At 41.5% G+C, this 26,013-nt stretch overlaps 1 protein-coding gene across 2 annotated transcripts in view; it reads right to left on the bottom strand.

The window, feature by feature from the left end:
• The window catches only part of MAMDC2 (MAM domain containing 2), a 164,098-nt gene that overhangs the window by 72,645 nt on the left and 65,440 nt on the right, over positions 1–26,013 (bottom strand). For both annotated transcript variants that reach the window (XM_049895523.1, XM_049895522.1), the window contains exons 3-5: positions 10,779–11,050; positions 8,931–9,015; positions 5,542–5,679 (exon numbers count right to left, since the gene is read on the bottom strand). In XM_049895523.1, the coding sequence (XP_049751480.1) occupies positions 5,542–5,679; positions 8,931–9,015; positions 10,779–11,050 (495 nt within the window). The remainder of the gene's footprint in view (positions 1–5,541; positions 5,680–8,930; positions 9,016–10,778; positions 11,051–26,013) is intronic.

Here is a 26,013-nt window from a genome sequence, read left to right as displayed (position 1 = left end):
TGATCTAAGAACAAAATCTGCTGCTGCAGGCAGAGGCGTTAACTACAGTATGGTGGGTACAGGCACCGCTTAAGGGTGCTAATAAGCAGCTTCTGCTGGCCACTGAAGTCTCCATCGCCAGCTATGAGAGATCATTCAGCAATTTAAAACTAATTGCCATAGGCATTATTTTCCATAGATAGGCCCCTGGCTGTGGGCAGACATTTGGACCATTTAGTCTTTGTCGCCCAAATTAATAGAGCTCAGGGAAAATTAACATATCCAGTAAAAGGCAGATGTAATAGGAAAGGCAACTTCTCTCTTTTTTAGCGCATTGGCTTCACCCTCTCCACTCTCCAAGAGTGATTCTGGTCAAACCTTTGAGTTCTTTGGCTACAGAGCTTTTCAAATAAAGTATTTTAGAATCTGTGAAGCTCATCTTTTTTTAGCCCTGTCCTATATAGGGAAAGTCTTGTACAGGACTCCTGGCATGAGGAATGTGAATGAGTATGAGTGTGTGCATGTGTGTGTGTTGGGTGGGGATGAGAAGGCTGTTGGCTAATAAATAGGCAAAACATTAGGCCTAAAGGTTGAAGAGCAATCGGAGTGAAATGGTAAAGAAGAGTTGGCAGAAGCCCGTGGAATGTAGGCATCCAGGCTCATACTCATAAGTAGAAACATAACCTAGAACCTAGGGGCTACTCCATCATCATCATGCATCCTGGAATCCTCGGTTGCTCTCCAAATGTTAAATAAGCCACCCATTCACACACCTCTACACCTCTGCACATGCTGTTAGGTGTTGTTAGGTGCCGTCGAGTTGATTCTGACTCAGTGACCCTACGTACAACAGAATAAAACACTGCCTGTTCCCGCGCCATCCTCACAATTGTTGCCTTGCTTATCTTCTTACTCATTTGGCCAAACTTCATTTTACTGTTAAAGTCCCAGTTCTGATAATACTTTCTCTAGAAAGCCTGCCTTGGGTCCCCAAACTGGGGTAGTCTTTCACTTTTCTTTGGTCCTGTATCACTTATTTCATCACTGTGCGTGTACCTATTTATTCACACAGTATTTCGGTATTCAGATAATTTGAGGAATGCCATAATACACGTGAAGACACAATTATATTAAAAGCTCTGAGAAACCCTGAAGTAATCTGTTTAGCTTTCTCTAACTCAAGCCTTCCCAATTTATTTGACCCCTCTTCTCTCCTCCATATAAAGATTATTTTACTCAAGAACAGGTATTCTAGGGAACAGTATTTTGGGAAAGTTGGCTTCTGTGATCTCTTTGAAGTCAGTGCCTTTTTTTTTTTTTTAATCACTGGGTTATGCAAGAATGCTGGCATATAAAAGATGCTTATTTACACCAGTGTTCATTGTAGCATTGTTCACAATAGCCAAGAGGTGGAAACGACCCAAATGCCCATCAATAGATAAATAGATAAACAAAATGCAGTATATCCATATAATGGAATAATATTTAGCCATAAAGAGAAATGAAGTTTTGATACATGTCACCACATGGATGAACCTTGAAAACATTTCTCAGTGAAATAAATCAGATACAGAAGGACAAATACTGTATAATCCCACTTATATGAAATACCTAGAATAAGTAAATAAGTAGAGACAAAAGAAGGTATGAATGAATAAGTTAGTACTGAATGAAGAAGCCTCACATTCTGATGTTCAGGTTCTGACTGGACAGAAAACATAAGCCTGTGGATTGCTGGAAAGGGGGCTGGAAGGTCTCCTTAGATTTCTTCCCTTCAGCCCTAGGGTCAGCTACTTCTTTAGCCTTCAGTATTGACATCAGGGCTCTAAGAAATGTTAGGATGCAAAGCTGCCTACCATTAAGATGTGTTTTAGAATACCCAAGGAAGAAGAGAAACGGGAAGACAATGGAGAGGGGGACAAGAATAGTGAGCCAGAGAAGGAGGAGAGAGGAAAGTGCCTATGGCAGGGGTGACCACACTCAAACAGCAGATCTCACCGCTTCTGAGCGATGACCACACTATTGTGCCTATATTTACTCTTATACTCAAGATATTAGACAAACCAGGTCCTCTATTTCTCATTCCTCAGTCCCTAGTGGCGCAGTGGATAAGCATTAGGCTGCTAACCAAAAGATCAGCAGTTTGAATCTACCAGCCACTCCTTGGAAACACTATGGTGCAGTTCTATTCTGTCCTATAGGGTCGCTATGAACTGGAATCGACTCGACAGCAGTGGGTTTGTTTGGGTTTTTGGTTAGTCCCTTTAGTCCTTCTCCTTTTTTTTTTTTTTCCTAATGCCAAATGCAATGTGCTTATAAGCACTCAGGAGGGACCCAAAACATTTTTTAAATAGATGTCAGTAGGTGGTGAATTTGGATGTTTTGGTATATAGCATTAAGCAAGAAGAGAAGAGCAAAATATTAGGCTCACAGCCATCTTAGCAATCATTGAATTCAAACTCTTCATTTTGCAAAAAGGCAAATGGAGACCCTGAGAAGCTAAGGGAGTACCTGCAGTAACACGTTTGTCTGACAACTAGGCACGGCCACAAGCATTGCGACTTCTAGCCTGGCACTCTTTTTCTACCCTTTGTTGGCACAAATATGCTCAGAATGTTCTACAGTGACAAATGAGAATAATAAGGACTAGGGGTGATGTGATTTTCAAAGGATGAGTTACTTTCAGTTAACATAGTCAAATGAATGACTTAATACTGATTCACAGGTCTGTTGCCCCTCCCAGGAAATACGTGTTCTCCCTCGCCAGCTGGTCCTTGCCATCACTGAGGATGAAAAATTACATGCATTGACTAAGTCACCAGTAGATCATGACATTGGTTACCCAGAGAATTTGACTTAGGAACGGAGTTTTAAGGGAACTGGAAAAAGTTCTCTAACACCTCACCATACTTAAGCTTCTACTATTAACAGTGAATATGACACCAGGGATTGTTGCAATTTTAATACATCAGTCTTTCAAGTTCCTCTCTGCTCCTTGCACTAGATTCTTAAGGTATAACAGAAAAGCATTCTCAAAATTAGCCTACTTCCATAAATTAAGAAAAAGTCATTGGGATTTTCTTTCTTGAAACCCCAGGAGATTGTTAGTTGTTTTATTCATTTAAACAAAGGGCTCAAGAGGTACTGGCATATTATTGTTTTGAGTTAACCAAATTGCCTTTTGAAATACTTATGTGGATTCATGGACTAGCTATTCATCTACACATAGCACCCCTTTGTAGTGTGATTCCTGCAGTGGCCACAAGTAGAGAAGGGCTGGGTGTCTTTAGGGCTGCAATATGGTATACACATACGAAAACCCTAATCGTTAGTCATTGCCAAAAGAGAGAAACTTCTTTAGAAGAAGGAAGTAAGAATGTTTTGCTTTTTCCCAGTCTCAGTTCCCTTTGTAAGTGACCACAGATGTATATAAAGAAATGGTTTCTGGGAACATTCTTTTGCTCTCTTGTTCTTATTCTTTTGTCCTCTATCTTCTAAGATCATCACCACCAGATTAATACACCTAAATGCACTGTGTGATAGCATCCACTTCTTGTTCAAAGGCTTCCAGTGGATTCCCATTGTCGATAGAACAAAGTTAAATTTTCTTTCCTGGCATTCAGAGCGTTTTAGAACTTGCCACCACCCCCCAACCCCTGCTTTCTCAGCCAGATCTCTCCCCTTGTAATTGCCACCGCTGCATCATTGCTCCTGCCCTCTCCTGCCTCTGCCTGTCAAAATCATACCTATTTTTCAAATGCAGTTTATTTCTTTTACTATGTCTTCTAGGATCTCCCAACAGTAAGTGATTAAGTGATTTCTATGTACCTCCAAATACCCAGTGCCTTTTTTCGGGGCGGGGGGAGACTATAACAATCTTATAGCACTTGACACAGTCTGTCTTGTATTACATTTATTTGTAGTACAAGCCTCTTTCTTTTTCTTGAAATTATGTTCCTTGAAGCTGGGCAGGGCCCACAGGGCACATGTCATTTTAATTTTCATTCCTCCTGCCATACTTTGCACAGGGTCAAATGAGTGAAGATTCAAGACTTAAAGTTGGGCTTGTCCTAAACATTTAAGCCCCATGGAGCTCCAACTTTTATATATATGGTTACTAACAAGGATTTTGTTGTAAGAAGCCTGGGCATGTTGAAAAAGAAGGGGAATATGTAAAGTAAAAGTTGCAAAGTAGAAGTTGGCTGACTGGATCTGACCTACAGATGTGTTTCATTGGCCCACACAATGTTTTTAGAAAATATTCACCAACATCACAAAATTTGGGAAACGTCACATAAAAACCCGGATTTCCATCATCGTGAAAAATAAAAAGGTCTAGCATCCTGGGCTTGCATTCCCATGTGGCAACAACTAGTTGGAGATGAGTAGTCATGGCTGTCCCCTTTACACAGGGCTTACGCTCTCTAGTTTGCCACAGTCCTCACCCCGCCCACATCACTTGCTTATACTATCTACATGCCCCCCATATGAAATTGAAGCTCTGGACGTAAAGGAGACAGAACAGGAGCAGAGAGAACAATAAGGTCAGGACTAAGACTGTCCAGAGCCAAGAAATCTCACGTTGGGCACTTTTGGGGAAAAAAAAAAAAAACAAACTTGGAGACATGGTTAAAAATATTCAGATGAACACAAACTACAGTGAATTAGGAAAACTATAAAGAACCACAAAGTTGTCATGTCTTCAGACATGGGTACACACTGTCATCATCAGCAGTTTAGCTGGACTGAGTAGATCATCTCAGTATCCACATGGCAAGAGATCTAAAGAGAAAAAATGACTGCACAGCAGAACCAAGATTCCTATTCTTGCTCTCATGGAAAAGCCAGCCACCAGAATCTTCTTGCTACTCAGCAAGACTTGGAGTTAAGGATTGGAATGTCTTGCAACTATGGGGGGACCTAGGCTTTTGCAAAGCCTACCAGGGTCCAGGTGAGAGGGGTCATAGCCTACAAGTAAAACTTTGCCTTTGTCTCCTGTCTGTGGACACTTTCTCCTGAAAGCCGACTTCTCACTGACAACCTCTCCTCCCGATTTTTCTCTGTGGGGAACCAGCCTACTTGGCCACTAGGGGGCGCCACTGTATACCACAAAAAGTATTAATTAACAGTATTGGCTCACCTGATGGCCACTTGTGAGGTTCTTAACGTTCATGACATTCAGCCTAGTTTTAGTGGAAAATAACCTGAGGTTATTCCAGCCTTGTCTTTAGAAAGAAGAAATATTAAACAACGAATAGATAAGAAAGCAAAGCATAATAAAAGCTTTGTGAAAATAGCAAGACCAATTCACAGGCGAAGAAAAGCCCTTTAGTAGGTAGTCTTCTCCTTAGCTATAAAGTTCACATTTGGCCTGCTGTTTGTCTCTATCTCACAGCTTATTCTTCCCTACTCTTCTGCCAGGCCTTCTGGTCCCTTCTCAAACCCCTCTCCCCTGCCTTCTCTGTTGAGAGAAGCCACGGTTAGGTCAATGCAGGGGGCGTGAGGAGAGGGCAGAGACAAACAGTTATCCTGGGAAAAGGACTCCATTTGTTCCCAGCTTACCCAGTTCACTCTTGAAGGTGTGGTCCTGGGGGAGGCTGGAGGGGGAGCTCCGAATACTTCCTCCTCCAACAAACCAGTTCACATTGGGATTCCAGCGGTTCACAAAGCCACAGAGATGATTTTCTTCAAAGTCACATTCTAGCAGAAGAGAAATAAAAGCACACTTTATGGAGACAGAGTCATACCTCAGTATACTCATACTCACTGCAGGGTTTACTCTTAGATATTCAGCTATTTTTCTCTGTTCGTTAGCCCACTGAAAAATGTATACTAGGACCCCCTGAACAATATTGTCCAAAGAAGAGAAATAAATGAGATGTTGATGCTACTGTAATCTCTTCATGAGCTGGCCATCATAAAAGGTGTAAGATTTTAAGGAATCAAGGCTCTAATTCATCATTGCCCCTTTGGACCATGGCTTCACCACTTCCTAGCCATGTGGGCTGCAGCATAACCATAACCTCTTTGCACCTCAGTCTCTTCATATGTGAAATGAGGACGATGTTCACACCTCATAGTGCTATTTCCAAGTACTCTTCAGGGCTTTGCTTTTAGCTCCAATAATTTTGCCCACCACCCTTTCTTTCACCTGGCAGCCTAGTCCTTCATCCCCTTCTCTCTTGATGGTGGACAAGATGCCCACAGCTGAGAGGCATGATCTCTAGATGCTAAAGATAGCCTGCTTTTCTTATAAGCAGGAACTCAATTAGAATAGTCAGGGCAGGCATATTCTTGGCTCTGGGTCTCTTCTGCAGCTACTGAGTGGAGAAGAAAGAAATGATAAAAGAACATCCCCCCCACCCCACCCCACACACATACTTTTTAGTGGCATTGATATGTTTGCACAGATAAATTATTTACAGTCAACAGATTCCCTTAGTGGAACAAGACATGCACAAGCCAGTGTCTTCAATGACTCCTATATTATGCAATTATAAATATGAAGTATGATTGTACTGGCCATCTCCCCTTTGTCCCTCCAGATCCACCTGAGTCTCTCCACCCTGCTTGGTTCTCCAGAGGATGATCTATATAAGGACTATATAAATGTGCTCTCCTGCCTTCCGGCTTCCTGTTGGGTTTGGTCAATGGAGGTAGGAGGAGAGTGAAGTCGGTATGTTTATTCTCCCAGCTCCCACTCTGCCAGGTTGCCATGGTTGGCTGTGTGCCCCTCCTTGTCAAGTAGCCCTCATCATACAGGCATTGTCTTCACATTTAGTAACCCTTCTTCCCTTGCCCCTCAGATCTAAAGGTGGTAATGGCTCGTGACTCATCCGTTACTAGTCCTGGGTCTTGGAGCTATTCCTTGCCACACACACACCTTTGTAGTCCTTTTATTGAACTTTCCTCAGGTTACTCTGGTTGATTGTACCCTCTGTTTCCACTTTCCTGCCAGGACCCTGGCTGATATAGTTATCAATGTGTTTTTACTTTAGAAGTCATTGAAGAATTTTAAGATTTATGTTATCATTTTTTTTTTACTGCACTCTCTGCTAACCAATGCTGACATTCAGTGCCAAAGACTGCCATATAGAAAAGTAAAAGCAAGATAGTTATTGAGAGCTCTCTATGTGCCAAGCTCTAGTCTATACGCTTTATCCGAATTAACTTATTTAATCCTCAAAATAACCCCATGTGGCAAGTACTATTATCTACCTCATTTTACAAATTTTACGAATGAGGAAACTAGAGAAGCAAAGAAAATGCACAGGAAGAAAAGAAAGGTGATAGTGTGACTATAAAATTTAACAAGATAAAAGTATTGCACCCCTTTTGTTTTTTAAACAAACCAGAAGCCACTAAGTGAATTGAAGAAAGGCAACAAATATTTCTTGAGTGCCCAGCAAGTACCTAGCACTCTATCAATCACCTTTATATCATTATTGCCTTTACTCTTCACACTAATCCTATGAGGTGAGTATTTTATACCCCTTTCACAGATGATGAAACAGAGACCGAGAGGCTCAGTTAGTAGACTGCAACTCAATAAGCGGAGTTCTTCCAGGTGTGTCTGACTCTAATCTATGTGCTATCCTGCTCACCGTGCTGCTGCCATGTGGAATGGGGCTTAGAGGGAGGCCCAAGGAAGGGATCTTGGGTCTCAACTGACTTTATCTTCAGAAAATGGTCATTTCCCAATCTGTTTTTTTTCACTTGCTTTAAAGACGTCATTGGAAGGTCAAAACAGAGAAGTGAGACTTCAGGGAGTTGGCAAAGGCTCTTTTCAGTTCGTAATCATCTATGACTCTCCTTTCTCTTCCCCTCCACATCCACTCAGCCTCCAAGTACTGTGAGTGCTGAAAAACTCTCAAATCAACCCCCTTTTTCCTATTCCACTGCCAGTCCTCAATTTCGGACCCTCTTTACGCCCCCTCTGTAAGGTCACAATGAGTTTTCCTGCCTCATTCATGTTTTCCTTTTCTCCAACCCATCTCTCCGTGGCAGCCAGAGTCATCATCCTTACAGGAAGCTGCGTGCCTCTCCCCTGCTGGCTGACTTTTAGTGCCTCCCAAACTCATAACTCATTAAGTCCAAGCTGCGCAGCCTGGATCCAGAGTCTTCCTAGCAAACCCCCTCCGCAGTCCTGATTCTCACTTCAAATACCCTATGCAGCCTCTTGCCTTTGCCTGGGCATGCCCTGTACTTTCTCCCCACAGGGCTATGCCCATGACAACTCCTTCTTTCCTACCCTGCCCCTCCACTCAACTAAATTCCACTTCCTCTTGAAACTCCAGCTCAAATGCATCTCTTCTGTTAAATCCTCTCCAATTTTCTGTTCTCTTTCCCTGCACCCATGGCTTGTTCTTCTCTAGCAGTATTTATCATATACAGAAATAACTTCAGTAGTGGGCGACTAGATGGTAAGTGAGCACGGGGGCTATATCTTCTCTTTACACCATCTCTGAAGCTGGCACATAGGAAGCACCAAGCCAACACTGCTCCAGCGGCATCCTAGTGACACCTTAGTTATAGAGACAGGGGCAGTGGGGTGCCAAGAGAGAAACAGAGGAAAGGAGGTAATACGATGCCTCTTTTCTGGCAAACGCTACAAAAAGCTGAATTTGCAGCAAATAGGAAATTATTTTTAGTAGAACTTAAGGTTAAGGCAGCAATTCTGAGGTTACAGTTGCTACATCCACTTTTCTTTCATTAATCCAGCCGGCTCAGGCAAAGTCTAATGAGCCCTCCTATGCTAAAAAAAAAAAAAAAAAGACAGAGAAAAAAAACATACAGCACTCAAGTGAACCAAACCAAGGATTGAAACTTCTATACATTATGCAGTGTATTCTATAAAGTGCTGTTTCTAGGGCTGATTCAGTTCCCTCTGGCAACAGCAGCTTTTAGTAAAAGATTCACGTTTGGATACAATGAAAATGAAACACACTTACCAATACAGTAGCCAGTTGTCATCTTGATTTCAAAGAGTGCAATGCTGGCTGTGTTTCCCTGCCCTAGGACACCTTCTATTAAAATCTGCACAACACATGGGAAGAAGGGGGTTAGACTTCAAAACACTGTGTTCCCGTGGTTCAGTATTTCAGCAACTAGGCAGGAGCTTCTCAGCAATTCAGGGAAAAACAAGATTGCTGGTCCCAGCTAATTGCTATTGGAATCCAGTCTTACTATGGAGTTTATTAAATGAATATGGGTGTGTGCGTGCGTGAGTGTGTGCATGTGTGTGTGTCTGTGTGTGTACATAGACACATACACGCATATACCGAGAACTCTGAGGTAAGCAAGGCATTCATGAGAAGGTCAGAGGAAGCTGTTTTCAATTGTTATCCTAACCACACCTTCTCCAGTGCTTGTGGTAGCACCGGCTGACTGGAGATGGAGAGGACGGCTTGTGTTCCTGGGGAAATCCATTCCGGGAATGATTAGGAACTGAGAGCAGAGGCCTCAGGACAAAAGGAATCCTTTGCAGGAGGTGGGAAGCGTGGTCTGACATTTTGTGGTGGGAGAACTCCATACAAGATGGTGGAGGCTCCTAAATCAACTTGTAGTTTTTATATTGATGGAGAATTTGAAAAAAAAAAATTTTAATGTTTTATTTTATATTTTGTTCTTATTGAGAACATACCCAGCAGGACATACACCAGTTCAACAGCTTCTACGTGTACAGTTCAGTGACATTGATTATATTCTTCAAGTTGTACAACCATTCTCACCCCCTTTTTCCAAATTGTTCCTCCTCCATTAGCATACACTCTCTGCCTAATCTTTTGAGTTGCTGTTGTCAGGATATTTAAAAATTTTACACAAAATACAGATTAGCTATGTGGGGAGCATGACAATTTGTGTGGCTGATTTCAAATACTGTTTAAAGTTCACATTCAGTCCTGTTTCTGAGAGTAGTAGTTTTTTTGTGATTTTTAGCCTGATATTTTGCAAGTGTGCTGGTAGATTAAGGATGTGATGTACTGTTGAGAGGATGTTGTGAAATAGGGGACCCTCAGACCCTCAATGCTCCTTCTCTCAGTTTTTGCTACGACCTGACAGGGAGAAACTCCAAGCAGGCAGGGGGTATAGCACAATATTTCAAAACCTTTTGAAGAAGAAGAGGGATGGGATAGGGAATTGAAAGGGGACTAGGTATGAGGAGAGTTTTCATGCCACTGTGTCCTCAATGACATATTCTCATTAAATATCATATCTCATAGCCAATGCGTGCAGAGCCCATCCTCCTTCCCTAATCCACACCCAGCTTTGTCTAACATTCTCTGCCTTCCTTTTCTAACACCTTTGAAGGAACAATTTCCGTATTGAAAAGGAAACAGAACACACCCTTTAAGTATCTACGATCGTTCAAAATATTTTCATTATATTTAACATTTATTCAAAAATTATAGCAAAAAAAAAAAACCCATTAGGAAGATAACATAAACACATACTACACACAAAGAGGGAAGGGTGAAACTAAATTATAAGAAATGAGAATTCTCCCTCATGCCCTTAAGGAAGTCAGTTTCCATTGAAAAACTGGTTTAATCCCACTTCGATTCTTAAAGAAGTCTCATTTAAATAGATGAAAAAGAAATCCAGAAAGAGGTTCTTTTAAAGAATCAGTAAGCAAAATATTAATTTACATTACTGATATTATTCTATAATGTGTCTCCTATAAAATGTCACATCCTAACACAAACAACTAACCTCAAATGGCTGCAGTTTTCATAGATCTCAAAATAGCACAAAGCACACACACTAATCCCGATGCCTTCCTCTTAAACTCCACCTACCTTGAATTTCTTGGTACTGTTTTGCAAATCCAGGCTGGCTATGAGCCAGCTGTCTGAAGCTTTGTTAGCTGACCAAAGCAAGCGGTCAAAGCTTTCATCTTCAAATCTCACATAGAGGCTCAGCCTGCTGAGATCTGATATAGGCTCTGAAGATGTCGTTATCTGGTAGACCAAGCGGAGGCAGCTCCATTCCTCAGCCTGTAAATCAGAACTTAGCAGCACAGCTTTCTCCCCTTGCTTGGCAAATGAAGTGTCTACATAAATGTAATGGCCTGGAAAGAGAAAGAAGCACAGAGGAGGAATCAATCTTATGTTTGTAGCTCAGGAAAATATACCACCTTCTCACTAATCGACGTGGCTGGGTTCCAAAGACCTGGTCATTATATGAAAATCAGTATTATGAAAAAATGGAGGATGACCACATCAGATCACAAAAATGGAGGATGGCTACATCATTACATAACTGTCAAATTACATCATTACATAATTGCCAAACCACTGAAAATCATGGCCGAGCCAAGTTGACACATAACCTTAACTATTACAGGCAATGTTACTCTCACCTCACACCTTGGCATTCGTAATTGCCAGACGTATGTTGTTAGTGCACTAAGTAGTCCGATAGTAGATTTTTTACTGTTGTCATAAATGTGAAATGTCAGATAATGAGATAGTCGATAAGTGAGGAGTAGGTACACACAACTGTGCTCCAGAAAATCTGAAGGCATATAGAGCCTAGAGATGTGTTTTGCTTGGCCCACTGAATGTTGTCTTAATACTACATCTCTGTCTTCTTGTAAAAAATTAGAAGGTCTGGCAACATTGAAGTTGCTTTCCTATGTGACAACAATAGGCTGGAACTGTGTAGTGCTGCCTCTTGAGAGGGTGGCATGTGGCCTCCATTTTGCCATGATCTCCACCACTCCCTATTAACCCCTGACACTGAAGCCAAGTGTCTGTTGCCTTTTATTATTTTACACCCAGCCCACTTGTCACATTGTATTCATCTCCCCGGCTCCCATATGTATATGAGTTTGAGAACCCTGCATAAGAGGGGCTAGAATCTGGATAAGCAGCATGAATAGGTGAAATGTTCAAGACTGAAGTCAGAATATCTTGGACTCAACCTTCCCCTTCCATAGCCCGCCTCATACTGAACGGTGCAATTTAACTTGCATGATTATAGCCTGGACCTTGGGGGCTAGGTAGAAAGAGTTCACTGTAAACCAATTTTTATTGCAAATAAAATTCTCTGCCCCTAGACTGTTCTATGACCAGATCTTAGAGTTCTGATAACTAAATGAGACAATGTATACAAAACATGTGCAACAGGGCTTGCAAAGCAGTGCACTCTGGGACTAGCAATCATTATCTCCTCCTACTCCTTCTCCCTTTCTCAGCCTCCTCCTTCCTCTTTCTCCTCATCCTCTGTCTTCTTTCCTTTCTGCTCATCCTTCTCCTTTCCCCTCTTTATCCCCTTTCTCTCCACTTTTCCCCTCTCCCTCCCTTTTTAGTATTCACATGTGTTCTGCTGGCCACACCAGGATGTGGAACAGCACTTCTATGGAGCCAAGAACCCTAAGTGGAGCTTTCCAAACTCAATTCAGACCATCTGCTTTTATGTGGCAGTGATATGATCTGCACATGGGTCTCTGGAGATACACTGCCTTTCTGGCCTGCATTTAGCCTGCTGTTCTCCATTGTGTGTCCTCCTACCTCATCCCTTTAAGTTTGGCTTTCCCAATGTTAGACTCTTACTAGAAAGGCCCTGCAATGCCTCTTTGCTTGATGTTCTTCAGTTCCTCCTCCCACGGTTGTTGTCCCAGATGCCGATCTTAGCCATGATCCTTGTCTCTGTGGCAAGTATGGACAAATCAACAGTCCCTCAGCTAATGGTTGTCCTCACAGTTAGGGCATTGTCTTCAGGGAGCCTCATTGCCTGCCGAAGGGTTTTAAGATCAAAATCTCTCTCTGGCTGGCAGTCTTCTTGACATAGCAGCCACCCACTGGGTGTAAATAGCAACTGGTTCTTGATGACTATCCAGGCCTCCTCTTGTAGAGAAAACTGGCCCTCGCAGCAGTTGCCACCACTGCCATTGTTGTTGTTGGGTGCCATAGAATTGATTCAGACTCATAGCTAAGCGTTTCATTTGCATTTACTAGCTATGGAGCCTCTTCAGTTTTGAAGTATTAAGTGGCTTTTGATTTCAATCCTTTTTTGAATAGAAGTGCTATTTGACCGCAACATGAGGGACTGTATATGTGCCATCCTACTTTTCTTATACTCTGCTACTCTCTTAAAAGAAGGAACTCCAAGCAGGCTGGTAGTGGGGGTGGGAATGGAAAGCCCAGAGCACTTCAAACCTTTACTGGGAGAGTAGAGAGGGGAGTCCTTGGGTGGTGCAAATGGTTAATACACTTGGCTGTTAACCAGGAGGTTGGAGGTTCAAGTCCACCCAGAATGCACTTTGGAAGAAAGGCCTGTTAACTACTGCTAAAAAAACAGCCATTGAAAACCCTATAGAGCACAGTTCTATTCTGACACACATGGGGTCACCGTGAGCAGGAGTCAACTTGATGGCAACTGGTAATGGTAATGATATGCCAGGACCACAGTCTGTATTACTATAGCTTTGAAGTTAGTTTTGAAATTGGTAACAATGAGTCCTCCAACTTTTTTCTTCTTTTTCAAGATTGTTTTGGCTATTCTGGGTCCTTCGCATTTCCATACAAATTTAAAGATCAGGATGAGAATAGGGCCAGTTAAAAAGTCACAAAGCCTGAGTTCTTGCAGAGATTCAGCCATTTTTCTTTGAAGTAATGTTCCCTAGATTGTTGCAAGCCTTTGGTTAATTTCCAGAGTTCTTAAAAAAAGTTGTTTTTGACAATTCTCATCGCTTTTATGGAGAGGACTTCCAGAAGTCCTCACTCTGTCATTCCTGCTGACATCATTCCCTTTCCCCATGCTTCTTAACCAATGAGAACAGAAAATAATATTTAGAGATGTGAAAGTAAACATGGACAAATAAGAAAAAAGCAAAGCATGAAATAAATCCCATGGGGATTGGGAGTTTGATCATGGCTCATCAGATCAAGGATTTGGGGGAGATTTACTAGCCACGGTGTTGGAGACATGATGAAGGAGGAGAGGGAAGGATCTACTTAAAATACTGCTGCTTAGGCGATTTGAACTAATACACAAGACATTTATCAGAAGTGATAAATTTCTATGAGAGGTCAGAAAAGGGCTGTAAACTTCCAAACAGATTTAAAAAATGTAGGTCAGCAATCAAACACAATAATGAAACCATCTTGCCAGAAAGAACAGGCTCCATGTGCCTTGGGATCTGAGCTTGTCTCCTCATCACCTGCAGGCGCCAGAAAACATGAGAAAAAGCTAGTCTGCTTCGATGAAGGCCGACATAAACAACTGAGTTTTGAGGTCAGGCTCAATTGCCGGACAGAGCTGCACGGTTAGAGCTCAATGCATTGGTGACTTGTAACAGCCCAAGCACACAATGATAGGTCTAAACCCCAGAGCTAGTGCTGTGGCAGTGTGGCCAGGGCACGAATCATGAGAGCTTCTTTTTCCTCTTGGGCGTCCCTGGAATTCTATGAGCTAATGAATGCACTGTCCTTTAGGTGTGATGATCATACCGGGTTGACTGTGATGGAGAGCATACCACCCAGGATTTGGTAAGTATGACCTTGGTTTAAATCTTTATCATGCATATACTAACTGTGTCATCAGTTTCTTTATCTGAAAATAGAATAAAAGAGTATAGTCCTATGAGATATACATTCAGCATTTGGAAAATCACTCTTTGCACTCAGAAAAAGAAGAAGAAGAAAAAAAAAACCCAACTAAAAACAATCTTACCACCTTCAACACACACACAGACACATGAAATATATTTTTCATACAAATTTCAAATAGCCACTTAATGAAAGCTATTTCATTTACTGCTCAAACTAAGAAGCATATATTTCGACAGAAAAAGGAAAATTGGCTGTGTTGGACTTAGAAATGGCATGACATGTACAAAACCACAAATGGTGTACTCTGTGTGTAATTTAAAGAATCTTCAAGGGCCATTTTGATGATATCTCATCTTCATATTTGGTGCAGACTTTAGAACGTAAAGCTCAAATAAGATGTGACTTCGTATCTACAGGGTAGTTTCGAAAACCCGATGAAACGGTGTATATAAAAACGGTTTGTAAATCGTCATGTGAATTGTTCATTATTTCCGTTCCTGTTATCAAGGGCAGGAATCCTTTGGTTGTTCCAGAGGTAGTGAGACATTTATATTGATGATATGAATTGCTGACTATGTTTTCCAATATGGTTTACAGCAGATATTTGTTCAGGTAGCAGATCACATTTTCAGTGCTGGTATGAGAAGAGCATTCTCATTCATTCACCTTCATTGACCCTTTGTGTTTGTCGACTTTAAAGTTTGGCCCTGCCTGGCTTCCCACCTTCAGCACGTCTCCTGCTCACAGCTGAGCCCCTTGGCTCTCACCCAGGATTAATCATCATTGAAAGCAGGATTCAGCATATTTATGCCTGATGTGATTCAGGCTGAAACTTTGTGACCCAGGTCTGATAACGACGCCTACACCTCCATTTTGTTTACCTCTTAGTACCTTGTGTAGCTAAGACAAAGACACTGCCTTCTTTTTGGCAGCTTCTCCCCCAGGGATGAAGTCCAGCCCCTGAACTCAAGCTGGGATCTTCCTGCCAGACCTCCTGAATGCCTTACTGTCTGCCTCCCTGGGTTGAGTCCTGCTGGGAGAAGCAGTAGGTGAGTGGCTAGTGGTGCACCTATCACACCAGCCAGATGTTGGTTCAGATTATGGCTTACAAACTACCGCTTACAAACTACATTACTTTGGGCAAGTTACTTAAATACTCTGAGACTCAGGTTCTCCACTTGTTCAATGGGGATGCTAAAATACCGACTTTACCAGAGTTTTAAAGAGATGGCACAAACAGCTAAGCGCTCAACTACTAGGCATAAGGTTGGTGGTTTGAACCCACCCAGAGGAACCTCAGAAGAAAGGCCTGTGATCTGCTTCTGAAAGGTCACACCCTTGAAAATACTATGGAGCAGTTCTGCTGTGCACACATGGGGTCACCATAAGTCAGAATCGACTCAAGGCAACTAACAACAACAACAAAATAAGGTAACATAAGTCAAGCAATGATCATGAAGGTGGCACGGGACCAGGCAATGTTTTGTTCTGTTACACACGGAGTTGCCATGAGTCGGAGCCAACTTGATAGCAACTAACAACACCACCAAGTCAACTTAGCACAGTGCCTGAGGGGACATAGTAAGATCTTAATGTTAGCTCTTATTTTTCCAGATTTCTGGTCACTGTATTCTTCTTGATCCTCAAAATCTCATATTGCACCCCTCGAATACTAACAGATATCTGTTCCTCCCGTTGCCCGTTGCCCTACCTTTCTAACACCAACTTCTGTTCATTGTATAGAATATTCTCCAACCATCTGCAGCTGGATCCTTTCCCCTAATGCCTCTTCTACTACTTTGGGCACATCTTGTTCTAGGTTCCTGCCTCTTTCAGTCTGTCCCTGTCTCATTGCCCAGCTGTGTTCTGTGCTATGACAACCATCTCTAGGGTCTCGCAACTGATCAAAGCAGCCTAGGCAAGAATGCTCGCGAAGCACCTAGCAAGAGTTCATCAAGTTTCAGCAAAGAGCCAGATTCTTATCATGGAGACAGGAAGCCTCCATGGAACTGCATCCTCAATTATATATGAGCCACCAGCTTACATTTTGAAGGAGGCTTGCTTTCTTTTCACACCAAAGACTTTTAATTCAAAGAATTAAAAAGTCAAATTTCTGAATATGCACAGAAAATGCAATGGTCATAGTAGTTCTCAAAAACAGTAAATTGTGCTTATTGGACAATGAATGGACTAGCATTCCTCAAAGAAAAAACTATATTAAATTTTGGGATTGTTCATCTGATCTTTTTTCAAATAGATCACAATTATTTATACATCTACTGATCACTTATGCCAGAAGAATGTTCTGAGAATATCTAAGAAAAATCATAAATTTCTGTCTTATATAAAATATTCTCGCCTGTTTGAAGTTTCCAGTTTTACTAGTATCCTGTATAGTTTATTTAATAAATCACTAACTATATGGATCATAATCTTAATCATACGAAAATAAACATAGCTTTCAAGAATTCATCTCAATTCACCTGCTAAGAAATAAACATTCAAAAGGGACTAACATTTGACATGCTCCAGGCACTACATTCTTGATATATGTCCTCTCTCTTAATACTGACAAATGATCCTATGAGGTGGGAATTGCCACTGTAAAAATGAGGACACAGATTCACAAATATTAACAATTCAAGGTCACAGCTAGTAAACCAAGGTCTGGCTCCAAGTCCATGAATTTTCCCCTGCACCACGCTGCTTCTCAAGTATTTCCTTGCTGATCTCCTTTATTAATTATCTTCTCTTAATTGTATTCACCTTCCTAAAGCAGATGAACAAAGCTTTCCTTACTCCATCCTTTGAATTGGTGGTTCAGTGGTAGAATTCTTGCCTTCTATGTGGGATACCCAGGTTCGATTCCTGGCCAGTGCACCTCAGGCACAGCCATCACCCATCTGGCTGCTTACATGTTGCTATGGTGCTGAACAAGTTTCAGTGGAGCTTCCAGACTGAGTAGAAAGAAAGGCTTGACAATCTACTTCTGAAAATCCACTAATGAAAACCCTATGGGCCATAATGGTTCAATCCCAAACTCATCATAGGGATAGCTGAGGATTGGGCAACATTTTGTTCCATTGTACGTGGGGTCCAACTTGTCTCCAACTAACAATAACTTGTCCTTACACTAGAGTCCTGAAGAGATGGATGTTTCTTTACGGAATCTCACTCAGGCTTCTCTACAAACACTATCCCTCCTGATAACACAATAACCAGATTAACTTTACTACCACATTGCCTCAAAACTAAAAGGTTTTTAACCATGTTGAGTTTTCTAAAATTAAGATATGTCTTAGAATTGACCTGTAGAAGTGCAGCTTTTCCGCCAGGAGGATGATAACAATTCAATAGTACCACTTAGAATTGGTGGATTAGCAATAAGGCATTCGTACTTTGTTAGTGATAGCAGTCAGACAGGCCTCACCACCTTGGCCTCAAAGCACCCCAGCAGCTATACCCTGTAAATCCAGCTGTGAGTGGGAAATGGGGCCACGTGGAGATGAAGGGTCATAGAGCCTCTCAGCGTGAAGGCAGCCCAGAAATCACATCAGTTTCACATACAAAGCACAGCCCAGAGTTTCAGCCCAGTGCCTTAGTACATATTCAGTAACTTGTGTTGAACAAAAGGCACTATATGTGCATCTTATGAGTAATCCATTTCCATGATGGACTTGGACCCTTAACTGCAGGACAACCGGGTATTCCACCCTGTTGAACATCAACAAGTCTGCCAGGTTCCCAAATCTCCCTGAAAGATTAGCAAGAGTCTCTCCATGTAGCTTTGCAAGGCACACCCCTTTTCAGTAAGTGTTTTTAATGGGAATGGCTTCTCTTCTTCCCTGTCCTTGCCATGTGAGGGCCCTAATGACATAGATTTAGGAAATGGTTCATTCCCATTCAATTAAACTGCATCAACTCCCTGGCTTTTGGTTAGTTTCCATGGATGAAGAGATGAATGAGGTTTAACAGGTATGAGCTCAAATCTAAATCCCTCTAGAAATCAGTATACTGAGGATGGTTAATTTGCAGTACAATTTTTTTTTAGGCAGGTCCTGCTTTTGAAATGTCATAGGCAAAATGATCTATAATTGAGCAGGATTGACTAGCAATTGCAGTCTTATTTTTGGTCCCAAGTGGTAAGAAACCCCTCCTGGAATGCAAAGATGCTGTTGGGTAGGGGAACATTTCAAATATAGTTTTGGTTAAGAAAAAAGGAAAGCATACATTTAAAGAGCAGCATAAAATTACCAAGCACGACTTCAGTGCCACTCTAGCACACAGGGCTGTGGGTAGGGAAAACTCTTCCTCCCGGCATGGAAATTGACCTAGTGTTCCCAGTATTCCTAGTCAATGTCACTTGACCCAGGAAACCCATTAAGCCTCAGTCATTATTATACAACGTTTATCAGACTCAAACATACCAATGAAGATGGCACAGGACTGGGCAACATTTTATTCTGTTATACGTGAAGTTGCAATGAGTCGAAGTTGACTGGACAGCAACTAACAACAACAACACAACAATAATCTCCAAAATGAAAAAAAAAACCAAAAACAAAAAAACTCTTCTGTTTCAAATTCATTTATAAATAAGAATTCATTCCTCTCTCTACTGGATCCGGTACTTAGCCTACAACTGCAGGACCTCTGTAGAACCTTAAAATGTTAGGGCTGGAAGAGACCTTGATGTTCAGTGGTACCAGGGCAGACTTCTCTATGCCATTTATGATAAGATTTGAAGAAAACTGTGAGGCACAGTGCAGACTTACTGAATAGAGTGTCCCCATTAGGTAGCAATATCTGCCCTGGTCCTGGGAGAAGACTATATGGGGCAGATCTTGTCCCACCTCTTCTTCTAATTGATTCAGTAACCAGTCCCACATCTGGTGTGTTTGGCTTTTCAGGAGTGAGTGGATCGCTGCAGGAAGGTTGTAGCATTTTCACCTTATAGGTGGTCTTTCTTTGTACATCTAACATTACACAGGAAGAGCACTAACCTCTTTGACTCCTTCTTGATCTTGAAATATTCTTTTCCTCTGGATTCCTTGATACCCTCTTTTCCTCTGGATTTCTCGATTCCCTAATGCTCTATATGGCAGCCACAGAATTTTTTTTTTAATTTTTATTGTGTTTTAAGTGAAAGTTTACAAATAAAGTCAGTCTCTCACACAAAAACCCATATACACCTTGCTACACACTCCCAATTACTCTCCCCCTAATGAGACAGTCTGCTCTCTCCCTCCACTCTCTCTTTTCGTGTCCTTTTCACCAGCTTCCAACCTCCTCCACCCTCTCATCTCCCCTCCAGGCAGGAAATGCCAACATAATCTCAAATGTCCACCTGATCCCAGAAGCTCACTCCTCACCAGCATCCCTCTCCAACCCATTGTCCAGTCCAATCCATGTCTGAAGAGTTGGCTTCGGGAATGGTTCCTGTCCTGGGCCAACAGAAGGTCTGGGGGCCATGACCACCGGGGTCCTTCCAGTCTCAGTCAGACCATTACGTCTGGTTTTATGAGAATTTGGGCTCTGCATCCCACTGTTCTCCTGCTCCCTCAGGGGTTCTCTGTTGTGTTCCCTGTCAGGGTAGTCATCAGTTGTAGCTGGGCACCATCTAGTTCTTCTGGTCTCAGGATGATGTAGTCGCTGGTTCATGTGGTCCTTTCTGTCTCTTAGGCTCGTAATCGCCTTGTGTCCTTGGTGTTCTTCATTCTCCTTTGATCCAGATGGGTTGAGACCAATTGATGCATTTTAGATGGCTGCTTGCTAGCATTTAAGACTCCAAACACCACCCTTCAAAGTGGTATGCCGAATGTTTTCTTAATAGATTTTATTATGCCAATTGACTTAGATGTCCCCTGAAACCATGGCCCCTAGAACCCTGCCCCTGCTATGCTGGCCTTCGAAGCATTCAGTTTATTCAGGAAACTTCTTTGCTTTTGGTTTAGTTCAGTTGTGCTGACCTGCCCTGTATTGTGTGCAGCCACAGAATATTTTTTAGTTACTCTTAAGCAAAGGCACCATATTCTATCACTTCCAGGGCTTCCTACATGCTGTTCCCTTTACCTGGGATACTCTTTCATCTCCCTTCCCTTGTGCATTCCACTCCACTACTTCCTGCATCCTTTCCTAGCTCATTCCTACACTTCATTAAGGTCTTATCTTAACAGAGCCATCAAGTACAGTTGTGCAGTGTTCAACCTATACGACTGTGCATAATGGTCTTGTTTAGGTACTGCATTTCCCAGGCAGCCTTTGCTAACCTCCATCTCCAATCTTGGTTTGATGCCCTTTCTAAGTATTTTAGTATCAGCATTATAACGTGAGTTCTTGTTTGTTTGATTACCTATGTGTATTCCTTACCAGGTTTTAAGCATGTAAGGGCAAATACCATATAAGGGAAAAATACCATTGGAGCCCTGGTGGCACAGTGCTTAAGCGTTCAACTGCTAACCAAAAGGTCGGCAGTTCTAGTCCATTAGCAGCTCCTTGGAAACCCTATGGAGCAGTTCTACTCTGTCCTATAGGGTTGCTATGAGTCAGAATCGACTCAACGGCAACGGGTTTTGGGTTAACCATGTCTGCCTGGCTCCTAGTGGGTGTTTTCTATATTTTTAAATAAATAAGTAAACTCCCTCCTCATGGTAGGTTTTTTATGATTATATACAAAAGATATAGTGTGATTCTTTTTCATTAAGGAGATTTTTCATTAGACTTGGATTTTATACCAAAACCAAAAACCAAACCCACTGCCATCAAGTCGATTCCGACTCATAGCGACCCTATAGGACAGAGTAGAACTGCCCCGTAGAGTTTCCAAGGAGCGCCTAGTGGGTTTGAACTGCCGATGTAACAATGACTAAATTTACTGTTATTCTAGGAAATATAATATAACTTCACTGGTGCGTATTAACTTCACATGCCACACTTAATACCTTCACATACACTCCTACTGTTAATACTTTGTGAAACACAAATTCTCACTATGTCAAGAGTCACAAAGGATTGTTAAAATACACAATTCTTTGCCTTTCTGGAATGCAGAGTTTGTGGGAAGCATTCAGAAAATGTTTTCAGTGTGTGGCATCTCTAGATTAAAGAGAGCTATAGTTTTATATAGTTTTATCAGCGTCAAATCATTTTGAGGAGTTTCAAAGTGCAGAGATCAGCAATACATTGAGAAGTGATGAAGTCAGCATTGCTCAGATGTCTCAACAAGAAAATTATTCTCGTATCATGGCTAACACTGCAAAAGAAGTCTTAAAAGATTACAAAGCATTAAGCCTGGCATATGTAAAACAAGAACCAGGAGGCAACCTCCAGTAAAAATAATCTGTCAACATTTGAAACCACGACCACAGATGTTCGTTCCACCCTTTGTCATAGGGTCTGGGATGGGTGTAGCCTTAAACCCTGCTGGCCGCAGTGGCAGTTCTAGAAGAGAAGTTTACCTTAGCAACTACCAACAGAGAACCAAGTGATGAACCCACAATGAAAGGTCATGGGATATTTGAAGAGGGAACTTCACTTTATACAGTATTGAACAAAGAAGTATGAAAGAATAAGAAAAGGCTGCATTATCTGACAGTGTTTGTCCTATCAAAGATCGTCCTCAGAACACATTTTTCACTGCATGACTCACCAGTGGGGATGACGTTCTTTGAAAACATGAGATTGTCACTATCTAAGACGAAGGAAGTGGGAGGGACGATGACATTGGGGGATAACAGATAACTGAATTTGTTCTGCAAGTTTGCTAAGTGTATCCGTAAGGAAAAAAGTACTCTTTGTCTGTGGAATATAGGTTCATTCACAAGAAAATTTTTTTAAATTTTGACTTAAAAGGAACTCTAACTCTCTGTCTTCTCAATTTTGCTAATAACACTGTTGAAAGCACAGCTGAACATTTTTGCTCATGCATTATGCAAGCCAAATTTTGCCAAACAAAAGGAGTTATAGACATTTCAGCTTCGCTCAAACCAGAATAAAATAGGAGTGCCTATGAAGAGTTCACCACGGTACAAGTAAATAGATAAATATGAATTAGAAATACATATATATATAATTTTACTTAAATTTTATTATTTCAAATTCTGCATGTTATGCCTGGTATACAGTATAAAACAAGTGGCAACAAGAATATTTCATTTAAAAAGAAAACACAGCTAGAGAGGTAATCACATTTCATTTGTTGAATTACAGAGAAGATGTGAGTTAAATGGTGTGAACATAATAATGATGAGAAAGAAGTGTTTAAATAAAAGGGAAACTCCATAATATCTGTAAAATGAGGGATCTGATTTATATTAATGGTTTTACAACTTTTTTTTTTTCAAATAGACTTGAACACAAAAGTCCATCTATTAATAAAGCAAGGAAGTATAGCTGTGGTTTCCAGGTAGACTAAATAGTTTTATATAGTTACTTGTTGTCTAGGTCACTTTTGCCCACTAATCCTGTTCCCTCCCAACCAACCTCCTTACAGGAGCCCCTGAAGCTTGTCCTTGGAGCCCAGGGATGGTTTGGAAATCACTGACTTAGACACTTTTGAGTCCTCTCCAATATGGCAGCCTAATGTACTACAGGAGTCCCGGGGTAGTGCAAACAGTTAAGAGCTCAACTGTTAACCAAAAAGTTGGTGGTTTGAACCACCCAGATGTGCCTTGGAAGAAAGGTCTGGTGATCTGCTTTCCAAAGGTCACAGCTTTGAAAATCCTATGCAGCTGTTTTACTCTGCACATATGAGGTTGCCATGAATCAGAATTGACTCAACAGCAACTAGTTTGGTTTTTTGGTTTTAATATACTACAAACCAGCACCATTCATGTCCCTCCCATTTCAAACCTGACTCCTCCTCCTTTGCATGTCTGTTTTACTCAGTTAGCTGGGGTTTTTGGTCTACGTGCATGAATTCACTGTGTATGTGTCTATGTAAGTAACCGTAATCACATTGGTTGAGAAGTCCTCACTTGCGAACTAGTCTTTATTGAGTTCAAGAGCCAGCATGCTATACGCTCCCTCTAACTCAGCGGTTCTCAGCTTTGCATGAGCATTGGAATCACCTGGGGAGCTTTAAGATACCAAAGCCTTGCTGGCATTAATCCAAAAAAACACAAAATAATAAATGTTGGAGAGGCTGTGGAGAGATTGGAACACTTCTACACTGCTGGTGGGAATGTCAAACGGTACAACCACTTTGGAAATCAATTTGGCACTTCCTTAAAAAGTTAGAAATAGAACTACCATACGATCCAGCAATCCCACTCCTTGAAATATATCCTAGAGAAATAAGAGCCTGTACATGAACAGATATATGCACACCCATGTTTATTGCAGCACCGTTTACAATAGCAAAAAGATGGAAGCAACCAAGGTGCCCATCAACAGATGAATGGATAAATAAATTATGGTATATTCACACAAAGGAATACTATGCATCGATAAAGAACAGTGAGGAATCTGTGAAACATTTCATAACATGGAGGAACCTGGAAGGCATTAGGCTGAGTGAAATTAGTCAGTTGCAAAAAGACGAATATTGTATAAGACCACTATTATAAGAACTTGAGAAATAGTTTAAACTGAGAAGAAAACATTCTTTTGTGGTTAGAGAGGGGGGAGGGAAGGTGGGTGGGAGGGGGTATTCACTAATTAGATAGTAATAAGAACTACTTTAGGTGAAGGGAAAGACAGCACACAATACAGGGGAGGTCAGCACAATTGGACTAAACCAAAAGCAAAGAAGTTTCCTGAATAAACTGAATGCTTCGAAGACCAGCATAGCAGGGGCGGGGGTCTGGGAACCACGGTTTCAGGGGACATCTAAGTCAATTGGCATAATAAAATCTATTAAGAAAACATTCTGCATACCACTTTGAAGAGTGGCGTCTGGGGTCTTAAATGCTAGCAAGCAGCCATCTAAGATGCATCAATTGGTCTCAACCCACCTGGATCAAAGGAGAATGAAGAACACCAAGGACACAAGGTGATTATGAGCCCAAGAGACAGAAAGGGCCACATGAACCAGTGACTACATCATCCTGAGACCAGAAGAACTAGATGGTGCCCAGCTACAACTGATGACTACCCTGACAGGGAACACAACAGAGAACCCCTGAGGGAGCAGGAGAGCAGTGGGATGCAGAGCCCAAATTCTCATAAAACCAGACTTAATGGTCTGACTGAGACTGGAAGGACCCCGGTGGTCATGGCCCCCAGACCTTCTGTTGGCCCAGGACAGGAACCATTCCCGAAGCCAACTCTTCAGACATGGATTGGACTGGACAATGGGTTGGAGAGGGATGCTGGTGAGGAGTGAGCTTCTGGGATCAGGTGGACACTCGAGACTATGTTGGCATTTCCTGCCTGGAGGGGAGATGAGAGGGTGGAGGAGGTTGGAAGCTGGTGAAAAGGACACGAAAAGAGAGAGTGGAGGGAGAGAGCAGACTGTCTCATTAGGGGGAGAGTAATTGGGAGTGTGTAGCAAGGTATATATGGGTTTTTGTGCGAGAGACTGACTTGATTTGTAAACTTGCACTTAAAGCACAATAAAAATTATTTAAAAAAAATACCAAAGCCTTGGTCTTCAGCACAGGCTAGACATCAGCCCACGTCCCCAGAAACGTCTCAGTCCTGGGCACACTGGAATGGTTGCTCACCCTACTATATTACAATTGCCTCTCTAGCTATATTGGTGGGTTCTCTAGCTATAAAATTTAATAGTATTATGCATAAGAAGTATGCTGTATGGTCCCTGTTTCAATAAAGCAGGGCCTCAGGTTTCACATCTGTCAAATCATTATACTACTACTACTCTACCAAGAATTTCTTTCATTATATTGAAGTCATGTATATCAATTTCTTCAAATTCTGTCATTTATGTATCACCTTTGAGATTTTGCTATCTCTCTGTACCAATGGTACTAATATTACTTAATATTTTTCTTCTGCCATACTCATCTTTAAAAATGTAGTATTTGTTTTAGCTGGCTCCTTAATAACATTTCCATGAAATTTATGTTTCTGTGCTAGTTAATCTAGTATGCATAAAAACACATACATAATTATTAAAATTAAAAAAAATAAGGTCATGTACCACCTAAAATGAACTACCATGCTAAGCATACTTCATTCTGGGAAACATTAATTTATGTGAAAGTTATATTTTCAATGTTTTCATTTTCAAGTCTTGGAAACGAAAGCTCAGAGAGACTGAGGAATTTGATCAAGCTCAACTAGACAATCTATTTTGCAGAGCTGAGATAAGAATTCAAGTTTTTGAACTTCCAGTCCATTTTTCCATCACCCAGCCTCCTAAAATACCTCTAGTTGAAGCCTGAATTGGAATCCTGCTGAGGAGCTATAGGATTAACACTGTGATACCCTGAAGCAATATTGTTCTTCTACCACTGTTGTTATTATTTTTTCACCTAGGAAACATAAAGGAAAATCTTTTCCTTCCAGATCTCGC

The sequence above is a fragment of the Elephas maximus genome, chromosome 9 (assembly GCF_024166365.1).
Source record: "Elephas maximus indicus isolate mEleMax1 chromosome 9, mEleMax1 primary haplotype, whole genome shotgun sequence".
Taxonomy (NCBI): domain Eukaryota; kingdom Metazoa; phylum Chordata; class Mammalia; order Proboscidea; family Elephantidae; genus Elephas; species Elephas maximus.
The sequence above is the reverse complement of the archived record's forward strand: the minus strand, read 5'-3'. Positions and strand labels throughout refer to the sequence as shown.